The 13,264-nt window shown below is 40.6% G+C and overlaps 1 protein-coding gene and 1 pseudogene across 1 annotated transcript; one reads left to right on the top strand and one right to left on the bottom strand.

Annotated features, from left to right (window-relative positions):
* LOC118326737 overlaps window positions 1–7,001 on the bottom strand; it is a 9,792-nt pseudogene extending 2,791 nt beyond the window's left edge.
* Window positions 7,002–8,713: 1,712 nt separating this feature from the next.
* On the top strand, window positions 8,714–13,237 carry LOC118327199 (dual specificity protein phosphatase 26-like). The gene is made up of 4 exons (XM_035660477.1): window positions 8,714–8,934; window positions 9,202–9,385; window positions 10,522–10,733; window positions 11,325–13,237. Exons 2-4 carry the CDS (start codon window positions 9,207–9,209, stop codon window positions 11,534–11,536), a joined length of 603 nt encoding a protein of 200 aa, XP_035516370.1. The 5' UTR covers window positions 8,714–8,934; window positions 9,202–9,206; the 3' UTR covers window positions 11,537–13,237.
* Window positions 13,238–13,264: the final 27 nt, after the last annotated feature.

Here is a 13,264-nt window from a genome sequence, read left to right as displayed (position 1 = left end):
TGAGTGTGAGTGTGTGTGTGTGTCGACATAATAAAAAGGAGGCTTTACCTTCCGCTGGGTTCATGATGGCGTCATGCAGCACTGTGGCCATGCAGCCCGCCACTCCTGCAGAGAGGTAAACAGAGAAGAGGAAGTTAAAGCCTCAACCACGAGGTTATCGAGTTTCATGCGTCCTCAACTATCACCAAAACTCACATGTATATTTTTAAGCATGTGCCTTAAAATGTATTTGTTAATCTTCTACCAAAACAACTTTCATATACTGAACTACACATATTATTTCTCTCTTGCTAAAAATACATTTTTGTACATTTTCATTTAGGTCTGTGTGTGTGTGTGTGTTGTGTAGGCTTTTTACCATTAGCAAAGTGGCTGTTGGCGCCAGGATGAATGGCGTCACTGAGCTTGAACTTGATCTTCTCGTAGCAGGCAAAGTAGAGAGCGTGGGCAGGCCCCGCCCCCACCGCCAGCACATTCACACCTCTGATTGGCCGCCACAGACCCTCAGTCCGCACGATCTGCCGCAGGGCGTCCATCACGTTCCTGTAGCGCGCTCCTGGCTCGGGGTGTAGGCTCTGCATGCGAGTCTGTGGTGAAGTTGAACGCAGACGAATAAATTAGATATGACAACAGGACTGTGTCCAAACTTCAGAAGGTCAAGGATGTCAACAACAACAAAGACAGGAGTTTTAAAGTAAAGTTTTACACCTCGATTTTAATCACAAGATAAGTTTCTACTTCACATCTTAAAGAAAAGGTTGCAGAGGAAAGCAAATGTGACAGAGAGGAGCTTAGACTTTGTCCAACTGGAACTTTTAATCTTCCTGACAGTGCAGGGATAAATATAACTCCTATTAAAGAAAACACCGAGGCAAAACTTGATGGATAACCTAGACCGGTAGCATCCAAACTTCACACATTTAATGTGTGTATTTGTATCCCTACAGAGTCTGCATCGAGTCGGCTTCACACCAACTTCAGCCCATGCTCATTTAAAGTGTTTATGACTCTGCCTCGAGGTTAAAATCAGACGGAAACGACTACATTCAAGTTGCCAACCACAAACCACAAACGAGAACTGCATGCATTCGGGAAGTGGTGCAAATCTAAACACTCAGCCTCACGCTTGTATTGCTCAGATAAGGAGTACTTGTTGTGTGCAAGCTTGATAAAAGCCACAGAACACCAGACAATAACCCAACTCCAGACCAAGATGGCGCAATCCTCAAACTTTTCCCAACATGCAATAAGTGAATTTCCCCGGTCCAAACCCTGCCCCCCAGGGGTAAATATTTACAGCAGAGGGAGCACGGCTGCCTCCTGGAGGCTTGCATGGACAGTCCCACTCTCGGTTTCTGGGAAATGGTAACTCACATGGAATGTGCTCAGTCATCCAGTGTATTCAAGTTGGGTGTTTTTTTTTTTTTTCCTCTCCCTCCTTTCTTTTAGTTTTTGGAGCGCCAAGCGGCAAATGCTCAACCCAAAACTGAGAGAGAACCAGGAAGTTCCACCAAAAACAGAGTTAGCTGTCAGCAAAGAATGAAAACAATCCAGTGGGGTTTGTGTTTGTGTGGCTAAATGAACCCACTACGGCTGCTCTGAACACTGGGAGGAAAAGGACTAAATCCCACAGAATCCATGTGATGTACCGGACGTACTTCACCACCCCAGACCAGTGACTGCGTACCTAACGTGTCCTGTACCTTATTTGGTCTCTGGGGGAAGAGGAGTAACTGAAGCTGGAGTGCAAACAAGACGCCTGGTGCTATTTTAAAGCTGCATTTATCAAAAAATAAAAATCACGAGGACCTCGGTCATACAAACAGCTGCTTTACGGCAATCAAAATGGAGTCACTGACTCTCTCATATGACATACGTTGTTATGTATTACTAATTGCTACGGGGGAAGTGATGCAGTACATCGAATTCACAATATACTGGGGACTGTCAGCTTTAAGTTTTGTGCTAATATTTCACTTATTGCATGTTGGACGTTTGCCTTTTGTCCCGTACACAACAACAGACACAAACCTGTGACTAAAACAACGAGCTGTGTGGGACTAATCTCCCAACCTGGCAGCCTCCGCTGGCTCGAACCTTGCTCAGAAACAAATGGTCATTGATTGGATTGGATGACAAAGAAGTACTGTTAACATCTATTATCCACACAGCCCGCAGAGCTATGTCCCTGCAGTGAAGCAGACACAGCAAGTTAAAGAACAGATTACATTACACGTGTCTTATTCACTCTTCTTTTTAAACATTATTCCTGTTGGTGTCTCACCATTCAGTGTAAGACAACCCTTTGTTTGCAGTGTGAAAAAAATAACACGATATAAACAGTTTTCATTGATTTGTTTCTTTTACAGATGTGATTCTTATTCCTTTATATTAGAGTCACGTGACATTGTGCTTTGCTCATCACACTCTTACAGGAAACGACTGGCATTTGTACAAGGAAATAAATCAGACAATTAAGTGTCTTTACAGACCGTCACATCGATTTCCTTATATTTACTTTGTTGTCGTTAACAGGAAAAGCAATTCATATCCTGCTACACCTGAATTTTACATGTATATATATAAAACAAGTATAATAACCGGTTTTGTTGGCACAATAAAAACAGCAGCTGGGACACAAAGATATCGTGTCTGGGACAGTAGAGAAAGGAATCAATACAAATTATATTACTACATTTATGCTTTGAGTAATATGTAATTTTAACCGTTGGGTGTCAAATTCAAAAAATGTGCTGTGGCAGCGGCACAAGCTCTACACTACGTCACACACCTGGTTATACACACATGATCCAATCACAGAAAGAGACCAGTGTCGGTGGATCGGTGACTCTCTTGGTGGATTTGGAGTCTTTTCAGACCTTCTTTCTAAAGAAGTGAGTGAAGTAAAGACGTGTGGTGACTTCTTCAGACCATCAGAGAAAAGGCGAGGAATGCATTAGAGGAACGACACATTCAGTTTCACTACCGGTTCTTCTGATAGCAACAGTGGCTGTTAAAAATATATGTTACATTAATCAAATTGGCATCATTATCAGCGTTCGTTGACTAGTCCACTAAGGCTTGAACTAGGAAACTCTTTAGTCGCGGACAGCATGTGTAAATATGTGTATAGTTTGTTGGACCTTCTCTTTCACTCTCTCTCTCTGGATTATGGTTGTTCCTATAGCTTATATGTACATAATTGTTGTTTGAGCTTGTAAATATTTAAATTGTTTGTTTGATCGTCTCTCTTCCTTTGTAGCCTAAAAAAACCCCACTTCGAATGTATGATGAAAACTTTAAATACACGATGTCCCTGAAGAGAGTTTGGGATTATCTTGCTTAATAACAATAAAAGTGTGTATCTCATTTTCCATCCGTTTGTATTTATCGATCAAACTGAAGAAAAAGAAACTGTAAAAGACTAAAAGAATAATGAAAACCAACTGGTGCCAAACATCTTGGACGATTTCCATGTTTCTTGTGATGCCAGTTACTGAAAACAAAGTTATTCAACTACAATCATTAAGTAAAATATAAAAAATAACTTCAGTTTGGGACAGTTGTTAGTAGAATCCGACCTTTAAGCAATGAGGAAACAGTCTGAAATCAGTGGAAAGAATGAACTGGTAGATAAAGAAAAGTTGGCAGACCGGCTGTGACAGTAACAGGAAGGTAAGATTGTGAAAAAAATAAATCTTGGGATAGAGGAAGTAAAGCAAAACATTACTGTAACGCAAAACCAAACCCACTTCCTTGAGCCAAAAGACTTTCGGCCACAAAAACATGTAATGTACTTCTTCCTCCTACTTTAACTTTACGGCTGAAACCGAAGGGAGAACAGAAAAGTAACAAAACAAAGAGAATTAAATATATTTCAACTGTTTTTTTTTTAAATTTACAATCACACCGAGAGTTTACTCTCAATGGCATTTCTGTGTATATTTAATAAAAGGTTCGTGGTGGCCAATGGCAGGGTCACCAGAGGTTTGTGTTTCCTTTTAGCTTGAATTTTAGGATTAGAGTTCAATCTTGCTTCACTTTTTTTGTTCAATGCTTCTTAAGAATGAGGAACTGATGTCGACATTTGGGCTTGGCAACTTGTTTTAAAATAAAATTGATCTGTGTTGACTACGTTGGAACCAGAGTGTGAAGAAATAAAGTGATATGTGTCTTTTATAATATCACAAGCAACAACAATGTCTTGATAAATGATAATATAAAAAGGCATATTTTACTGGCACTGCTGCTGGTTAAATCACTATGTGGTAGAAACAAAGTTGATAAGGTTTGAAAATATAATCTTGACTCACCAGGACGGAATTATAATTATTTCTGACATCTGAGAAGCCTAACGAGACAACCTGCTGTGCACGATGTGACGCAATGATTCGCAATGAAAACTGCTCTTGTAAACAAGGAGGGTGATCAGGGGTTTTGAGGCCACTTTGCCTAAAAAGTGCTATGAACTGGAGGAGCTAATTATCAAGGAATTTGTTGTGAACGAGAGCTTTTGTCTGGCTGCCGCTCAGGGAAACCACCGAGAACTGTTTGTTCTTTATCTTCTGAAACCACACGAGGAACTCAACAACAGACGGGAGAAAGAGAAATGTGTCCTAACGTTAAGAATGAAACGGTGATGCTGTAAATTTTGGGATCAAGTAATTTAATTCCAGGTTAAAAACTAATACTGTACAGTCTGTGTTTCCATCCTCTTGTACGCTGTTTTCCCAATCAGCGAACAGGAAATTAATGTTCTTTTTCTGTTTTGTACAACAGGAAATAATAAACATAAACCAATAAATGTAAGCAAAACTGTTTCTTTTTTCTCCTGAGGATTTTCCCGTTCTCACTGCTGTCCACAACTCGCTTTCATGTCTTCCACTTTTTGTACGTAGCTCCTCGATTTCTGTTCACGTGTTCGCCGACAATTAAAGTGAATCTGGGGAGCATCTTTGAATGTTTCTTATTTGGTCTCTTTTCCAGTTCTCGTGCTACGTGGTGCACAGTGAGAAGGTCCTGAGCACAGAGAGGCTCGGATCACATTTCAGAGGGAGCCCACAGATACAGCTGACATATTATATAACAAATGTCTTCACAAAAATGTCAGTTGTGTAGTAAAAACACTTAAAGCACTACTCAAGATGCAGGAAACCTAAAATTAACTGGATGATTAACGACGAACTGCGTCTACTTCACTGTCAGTGGGACGTTAACGTTGGGTAATCATAAACCTATGCAGAGTACTGCTTTACAGCAAATACATACACAGGGAGATAACTGGTGACTGATGACCCGTCTGTGTTAATCATCTACTTCTTGGATATCTTCACAGTGAACTTTCCACATTATCTCCTCAAGACAACTTCAACAAATGAGTTAGATCATCACTGTCACATTAAACTAAATGGTGATAATCGCGTCTAGCTCGCCAGCATTCAGTCCTTTATTGATCTCCTGATGTACTTTGATTAAAAGGAGCCAGTCGTTACACAGACCCTAAGCCTGTCAGCGGGGCAGGAGGATCGGCTTGCCCCTTATATCCCTCACACAGAAAGTTAAACGGGACGATATCAACCCCAAAATAAAGAACAGGGAGGTGAGGTGCAATAAATATAAGAGTTTCTCAACAAAATGTTACAGTGAAGTGATCGCACTGCGTTTTACTGCCATTTTAAAAGTACGAAACATATTTTTATCGTGATTATATCGTGAATCGCGATTATTTGAGCCAGGATAATCCTTAACATGACATGTTTCTATCGTCCTTTGCCTAATAACAATGTCCCATATCAAACTAAAGTCATACATAGCTTATCAATGTTACATAAAGTTGAATTAAACTCAATTGTACTGTTTTTTCTCTTGTACACAGTGTCTATATTATATTATAGTATTTCCCTACTCTTACTGTTTTTTCTTTATCCACTTTGCTGCTGTAACATTGGGACAAATAAAGGAATATCTATCTATCTATCTATCTATCTATCTGGATAAAACATTAACATGTTCTCACAATTTCTACTAAAAAAAAAAAAAAAAGTGTTGAGTTATAAAAATAAAATTGGATAAGACTTTATCACTTTATTTTTTTTTAAAAAATGAGACGTGTCCGACATTGGAAACATTAGTCAGGAAGGACATCTGCTGCTTTGGTAAGCTGCAGGCTAACGTATGTAGCCACCTAGCCTCAGTGGGATGGGACGCAACTGTCAAAGCAGTTAATTAAAAACACAAATATCTGCCTAAATAAAAACAGAAACTGCACTGAAACAGAGTGTTTACCGCCCCCATACATTATTCACCCACCTCGTGTTGCGTTACCGCCGGCCTGCACAACCTTTACACAGTTACCTGACCTCTGTTAGCATGTGGCCTGAACCGAGGCCTACGTTGAACTCGAGCTTTATGCAACCAGAGTCCACAAAAAAAAAAAAAAAAAACGTTACGAAATAAATAAAACCCGTGCAGTGTTTGTTTAATACCTTCACGCAGTCGATGGGGTACATGAGGCAGTGCTCCATGACTCCGGCCACGGATCCAGCCAGCATGTGGGTGCTGGTCGCGACTCCCTGAGGAAGACCTTCGTACTCGATTTCTGCCTCCACAGGGGTCGAGGTCTCCGGGGGGGCTCGGTGCAGCACCGGGGTGAAGTCCGGGTCCATTCTCGGCGAGAGAGACCCGACGAACCCCCCCGTGGCGTCCAGGAGCCGTCCGCCGAGCCATACCCCGGCTGCAGCGCCGGAGACCCGGCTGTCTACGCCCGGTGCTTCCGCGGACGTTCGCCGGGACACGAACCCGTCCGCTTCCATCCAGCAGTCGGAGCGGTTTTAAGTCCGTTTGTTCAAAGTGAAGCCTTTAAGCGACCCGCCTGTTGGTGGAGTCTTCCCGGTGGTTTAACGACTGTCCCGGCCGACCGGAGGAAGTCTTGGCGGGGCGCTGCAACTGCGCGGCAGGCAGCTGTGTGGAGAGAGTCCGGGAAACCGGGAGTCCGAGGCGGGCGGGACTCCGGTGGGTTTGTCGGCGAGTCACGCTAGAAGCCGAAGCTGATTGGACGAGCTAACTGCCAATCACCAATACTCGTTTTTGATTGGCCAACAAATGAGGCGGGCACATGAAGTGGGTGGTGCGTTCAGGGTAAATGGGTGTGGACGATTTTGTAACGCCGTGAGGTCACGTGTATGTACGGGAAGTGTAATAAACTTTATTTACCTTGTGTTATTTATTTAATTTATTTACCTTTGTTATTTAATTTATGTTCACCTGTTTGTAAATCAATTTATTTTTTTAAAAGTTGTAATTGTAACCATAAAAATATAGTAAAAGTAAAAGATATAACGTAACTTTTCCACTTCCTTATCTGAATTTATTAAAAAGCTGTTCACACAGTTTAATTTAACACAAAAGTTACACAAGATATAAGTTTTTTTTCTTTACATATGATACACTCTCATGTAAACAAATAAATTGCAAGTAAATAAAATGAATGAGGACATTAACATTGTCCTTAATGAGCAGTTGTTAAGGACATTTTTAGGATAAAGGATTCAAGGAGGGGCAGTAAGGTACATATAATTCACTGTAGAAACTACACAAGTCACTGTAAACTCATTAAATTCCCTCCATTGTTGACAAGCTTTCAAAAAGAAACTGTGCTCTACTAAGAGAAAGCTGTTTTCTAATACTGACATTTGAGCATCAGCCTATCAAATGAATGTCAGTGTATGATTTTGTGTCATGAAACTCAGGCTGACTAAAAGGTTCTTAAAGTTCGTAAATAATAATCTGTACATGTTGGAAAATATGTTGCCTTCAGGTTCTTCTATTGACCAAAATATGACACAGAGGCCTCTGATCAGTCAATAAGAGATAGATAGACAGATAGATAGATAGAAAGACAGACAGACAGACAGACAGATAGATAGATAAAATTAAATTGAACTTATATTCCTCATTCCAGCATCCTTTGCACTATTGTCTACAGATGTTATTGTTTATGTTTATATTTATAACTGTAGTAGTTTATGTCTTTTTTGTTGCGCTTGTTGTTTATTTATGTTGTTTATGTGTTTGTACATTGAGAGCAACGTTAAAACTGGAGTCTGATTTTATTTTCTGTTAATATGTGCTGCTTGGATTCATTGTTTAACATCAGTCTGTTTGTTATTTGAAGAAGCTGAATAAAGTTCTTCTGAAGCTTCAAGGCTTTAAATCTTCTCTCAAAGGGACACTGAGTGAAGGTTAACCAATATGATTCATAAAAACTTGATTTATTTGTGTATGCACCTGATCCTGTGATGTATGATTAAGCCATGATGTTTACAAGGGTTCTTCTTAACTTATGCCACCAATGAAACACTAATAATAACTCAAATATAAAGTACAAACTACAATGAGATGTATCCTGATGCAGCAGAAATATCACACAGACTGTAAATACTCAATTAAAGTCCCTAAACTGTGTGCAAATGTTCTTTAATCACATTTAAATCCATAGCTGAATGAAGCCTGTGGGAATACTGCTTCCTTCCTGATGAGTTTATTCCCACCGTCCCTCATCTGACCGGCAGGTGGCGCCAGAGTCACCACCAACTAAATCCCAGACGTCTTACGGATCATAATTAACAATTAAATGTAAAAATAACCACCAATAACAGAAGCGCCCCCCCCCCAGGAGCCAGCGGGGAAGCCTCCTGAGTGAAGCCCGCCTGTGCGTCGCTTCACCCCGGCCGCCGTGTCCGAGGCGCCCTGAACGAGGACTTGTTGAGAAGATGGAGAAGCGGGTGGAGGTGAAGATGTCTGGTGGATGCTGAGGAGCAGCATCATCATCATCCTCCCATCCATCCCTCCTCCCACAGCAAGTAAACGAGTCAACATGGCGGCGGTGCAGCTCGCCCTGTAGCGCCTCTGAGACTCCGGATCAAACCCGCACAGGTACAGAGAGCATGCACGGTGTATGGGGGGGGGGGGGTCCCTGCAGCCTGCGTGCTTTTATTTCACATTTCAGAGGATTTATGCCTCAAACACAGACACACATGCTGAGTAGTGTTCACCAAAATAAAGCTACAGGTAAATGTTTGTTATATAATCAGAGTATATCCAAACGGAGACGGAGGACGCGTCTTTTATTCTCTTTTATTCTTCACTGAGTCAAACATCTCTTCTGCTTTTTCCTCCTCCTCCCTTCCTCTCTCTTCTCAGATTAAATGGCGTTCATGTCCCGGTTCTCCCGGTCCCGGAGCAGCTCCAGGTCTCCGAACCGAAAGGACTCCGAGCGCGCCTCCCCGAACCTGAGCGTGTCGGAGCTGGAGCGGCTCCTGTGCACCGGGAAGACCGCCTGCAACCACGCAGACGAAGTGTGGCCGAGACTCTACATCGGAGACCAGTGAGTTCACATCGGCCTCAACTTCAGCTGAAGCTCTGAAACACATTTAAGTTTAACAGCTGATCTCAGAACTGCATCCAGCTCCATGTTGACTCACTCTACTTTATTTGATATATTATATAGTTAGTGATAAAAACAGAATAATTATAACTCTATCATAAGTACTGTTGCTTTTAATACTTTAAGTATAGTTTCTGATAATTCATTCGTACTTTTTAAAGTTAGTATTTTACAGTAACTAGTAGTGTAACTAATTACTAGTAAATTTCAGTAATAATATTACAGTTACCCCCCCAAAAATAGTTAGAAACAACCTTTCTTTTGTTGTAAAGTTGTTGTAATAATCTGAAATCCAACAATCCAATCACACCCTTGGATTAATGTTTGTAATGATGGAGGAAACTATCGTTATTACTGTTTGATTTTAACAAACAAAACTGGATTTTAATCGTTAAAAGTCAGACTTTTGGGAAGAAAAGAGACAGTTGTCAATTATTTGAGGAGTAGCAGAAAAAGTAATAGTAGTGTAACTGATTACTGCTGGCAGGGAGTAATAGGCTAAGTAAAGTAATGATATTAGAGTAGAGTAATGAGTAATAAATCAGATTACATACCACCAAATAATCTGGAATATGAGCCAACAGCCTTTTGTATATTAATAAATATTATATTGCCATATTTAGTTATCAGTGATGTTCGATGTTAAGCTGCCTTTTTTCAGATTTTATGTGTATTGTGGACAGTTTTCCTAAAATTAGACCTCATATATATATATAATATAATATCAACTGAAATATATTGAATCTTAACCCTGTGATCGCTCTCATTGATAAATGTTGCAGCTGGTAAAGGTGGACTTCATTACTTATACTGCTGAGTAGCTCATCAGTAATTATAATAACTATATAATCAATTATCAGATTGTTTTTGTGTTAATATGAGTTTGAAAAGTAACTAAAGCAAATAAATGTAGTGGAGTAGAAGTTTAAAGTAGCATAAAAAGCAAAATACCTCAACATTGTCCTCAAGTAAATGTATTTAGTGACACTCTTAATTTTAACATTAAGATATAAAATGTTACTGTAAAAGTTCCAAATATCTGATATCAGGCTGTGAACGTCTCTTCTCCTCTGCAGAGATATCGCGTCAGACCGCCGCGAGCTGGCCAAACTCGGCATTACACACATCCTGAACTGCGCCCAGAGCAAGTGGCGCGGTGGAGCCGAGCATTACGCCGGGATGAACATCACCTATCACGGCATCGAGGCTCACGACTCGCCCAGCTTCGACATGAGCGTCAACTTCTACCCTGCAGCCGAGTTCATCCACAAAGCGCTCACAGGTGGAGGTTAGTCTGGGAATATTTAACACAATGCAGGTTTTAATTATTGATAATTATTCATATTGTTACATGTTTGTTTGTTCTAGATGGTAAGCTGTAAAGAGTGAGCATCAGTACAGCTAAACTGCATAGCTTCAATAATATATCAATAATGGTGAACCTGCTAACAAACAGTTGATTGTTTACATATCGAGCAACATTATCAGTGATTTAGAGCCACGTTTGTGTCCATCTGATCAATGAAAGTCTAATATTCTCTCTCTTTAGCTCTGTGACTCCTAACAGAAAGATCTGTCTCTTTAGCTGCTAAATGCTTCACTATGTTCACCAGCTAGTCTCTTACTTAAGGTAATGTACAGTGAGTTGTTACAGCTCTTTATCTGAAAACACAACGATATGAGAATGAACCAAACAGTTAACGGCTGAAATGTGCTCGATAAAGAAGAGATGAGGTCCAGATTTATCTGATAACTCGGAAAATATCGATTATAGAGAATTATATAGGGAAAATAAAAAAATACGTAACAGAAGTGTATAAATACATGTGAAACAGAGCAGATTTAAGGTAGTATTGTGTGTGTGTGTGTGTGTGTGCAGGTAAGGTGCTGGTCCACTGCACTGTGGGGGTGAGCCGCTCTGCCACCCTGGTCCTGGCCTACCTGATGATCAGACAGAACCTGACGTTGGTGGAGGCCATCAAAACGGTGAAGGACCACCGAGGCGTCATCCCCAACCGAGGTTTCCTCCGCCAGCTCAACGGCCTGGACGGCATCCTGAGAGAAAGCCGCAAGACGTCACCGCAGAGCTGAAAACGCCCCCCCGCCCGCCCCGCCCGCCCCGCCCTCAACAAACACCCGAACAGGTAGCAGCTACACCGAGGGAGGTAATGGGACCAAGTTAGGATCAACCTGTGGGTGTCTGACACTGTGGCGTTGTAGCAGCAGGGGATACACACAGTCTGATAGCTTCAGACTCACTTATTTGTTATTTATTTGTTATTATTTATTTTATATTGTTGTTTATTTGTGTTTGAGGAGAGCACTGGACTGTAAGACTCTCCAGTGAAGCTCATATCCTTCTATCAGGAGGAGGACCCGCTCATATATTTAACGTCAGATGAAACTTTCAGCCCGTTAATGAAGAATTAATTGAAGTGTAGTCTCGAAGGGATTTACAATCAATGACTCCTTTTATCCTGAAAGCACGGTCACACCACAATTTAAAACAACTCAAGTTTGTGGCAAAACAAATACTTTTACATCGAACTAAAACCTAAAACTAAAAGGACTAAAACCTTATGTTTGACCAACTCCAAAGGAAGCTATCGTAGCTTTAACTGCAGCATTTTATTGAACCTCCCATATCTGTAGTATAAACTGCTGCACAAAAGAGAGGGATGGTTTTCACTCAGTTCTGAGTCAAGAGTCCAATATCAACAAACTGTGTGAAGTTATTGATCAGTTAGCAATCAAGCTAACGGCCAACTGACAATAAACATGCTAACTAATCAGCTTCTTCCCTCCGTTCAATAACTCAAAGTCCAGTAAAGAGAAACGTATCAACAATCTCTGTGAGTTCAGCTTCAACAAGCTTCTAGATCGTGGATGACTTCCACTTCCTGGTGTGACCGACTCGAGACCCTCAACACCAATCAGGAAAAACCTCCCCCAAAAAGTTAATAACAACAATATATAACAATTACTCAAGAATATAAACTTATAGCTTTATTGAAAATGGTTCCTCAGATACATCTGAACGGTCACAAGATGATGGAAGAAACGTATTATGTTAATTATGACAATTTTAAATCTTTGCTTATTTTCTACTGAATACTGAAGAGTTGTATTTCTTCAGACCTCTTCATATGGACATCACAGCGGTCTAATCACGTCTGCCTCTCAAAATAAGGTCAAACTGACTGAAATATAATTAAAATCAGAACAATCACAGACGTTTCTGGTCAAAGTGATCAAAGGTCAAAGACACACTCAACCTGTGACTATAAGCAGTCAATACATTGCTTATAAAGGGTCACAAACAGGTTGGGAACCGCTGGTTTAGAAGGTCTTTGCTTATTGAAACTCATATAAGAGTAAAGTCCACTCTTTCCACTTTTTAATCAAACTTCAGAGCATTCCAGAAGACTTGAACCAGATGTTTTATCGCCACGGCACCTACAGAAAAGTAGAAAAAATGAAAGCTTTCTGGACAGAATCAGTGGTCGGTAATACGCAGCAGGAATATCTAATCTCTGCTGCACTTCCTCCTGTTTTAGTGTTAATAACATATATAATGTGTGATTACTGCACGCAGAAGAAGATGAGTCCACAGACGTATTAAAATGAGCTGAATTATACTGGAAGTACAGGAAATAAAGTCTCACTGGTCAATTTCAGAACCAGAAAATCCTACAGAACATCTCACTAACAATGTTTCAGTCCTCAGACCTTCAGCAGCTTTTTATCTTTTATTTTTACTCCTAAAGAAATGCTCAAACTGATCGTCAATGATCAATTTGATGTTCTTGTATGTACAGT

The sequence above is a fragment of the Morone saxatilis genome, unplaced genomic scaffold (genome assembly GCF_004916995.1).
Source record: "Morone saxatilis isolate NCDOM2014 unplaced genomic scaffold, NCSU_SB_2.0 Contig17, whole genome shotgun sequence".
Taxonomy (NCBI): Eukaryota; Metazoa; Chordata; class Actinopteri; family Moronidae; genus Morone; species Morone saxatilis.
The sequence above is the reverse complement of the archived record's forward strand: the minus strand, read 5'-3'. Positions and strand labels throughout refer to the sequence as shown.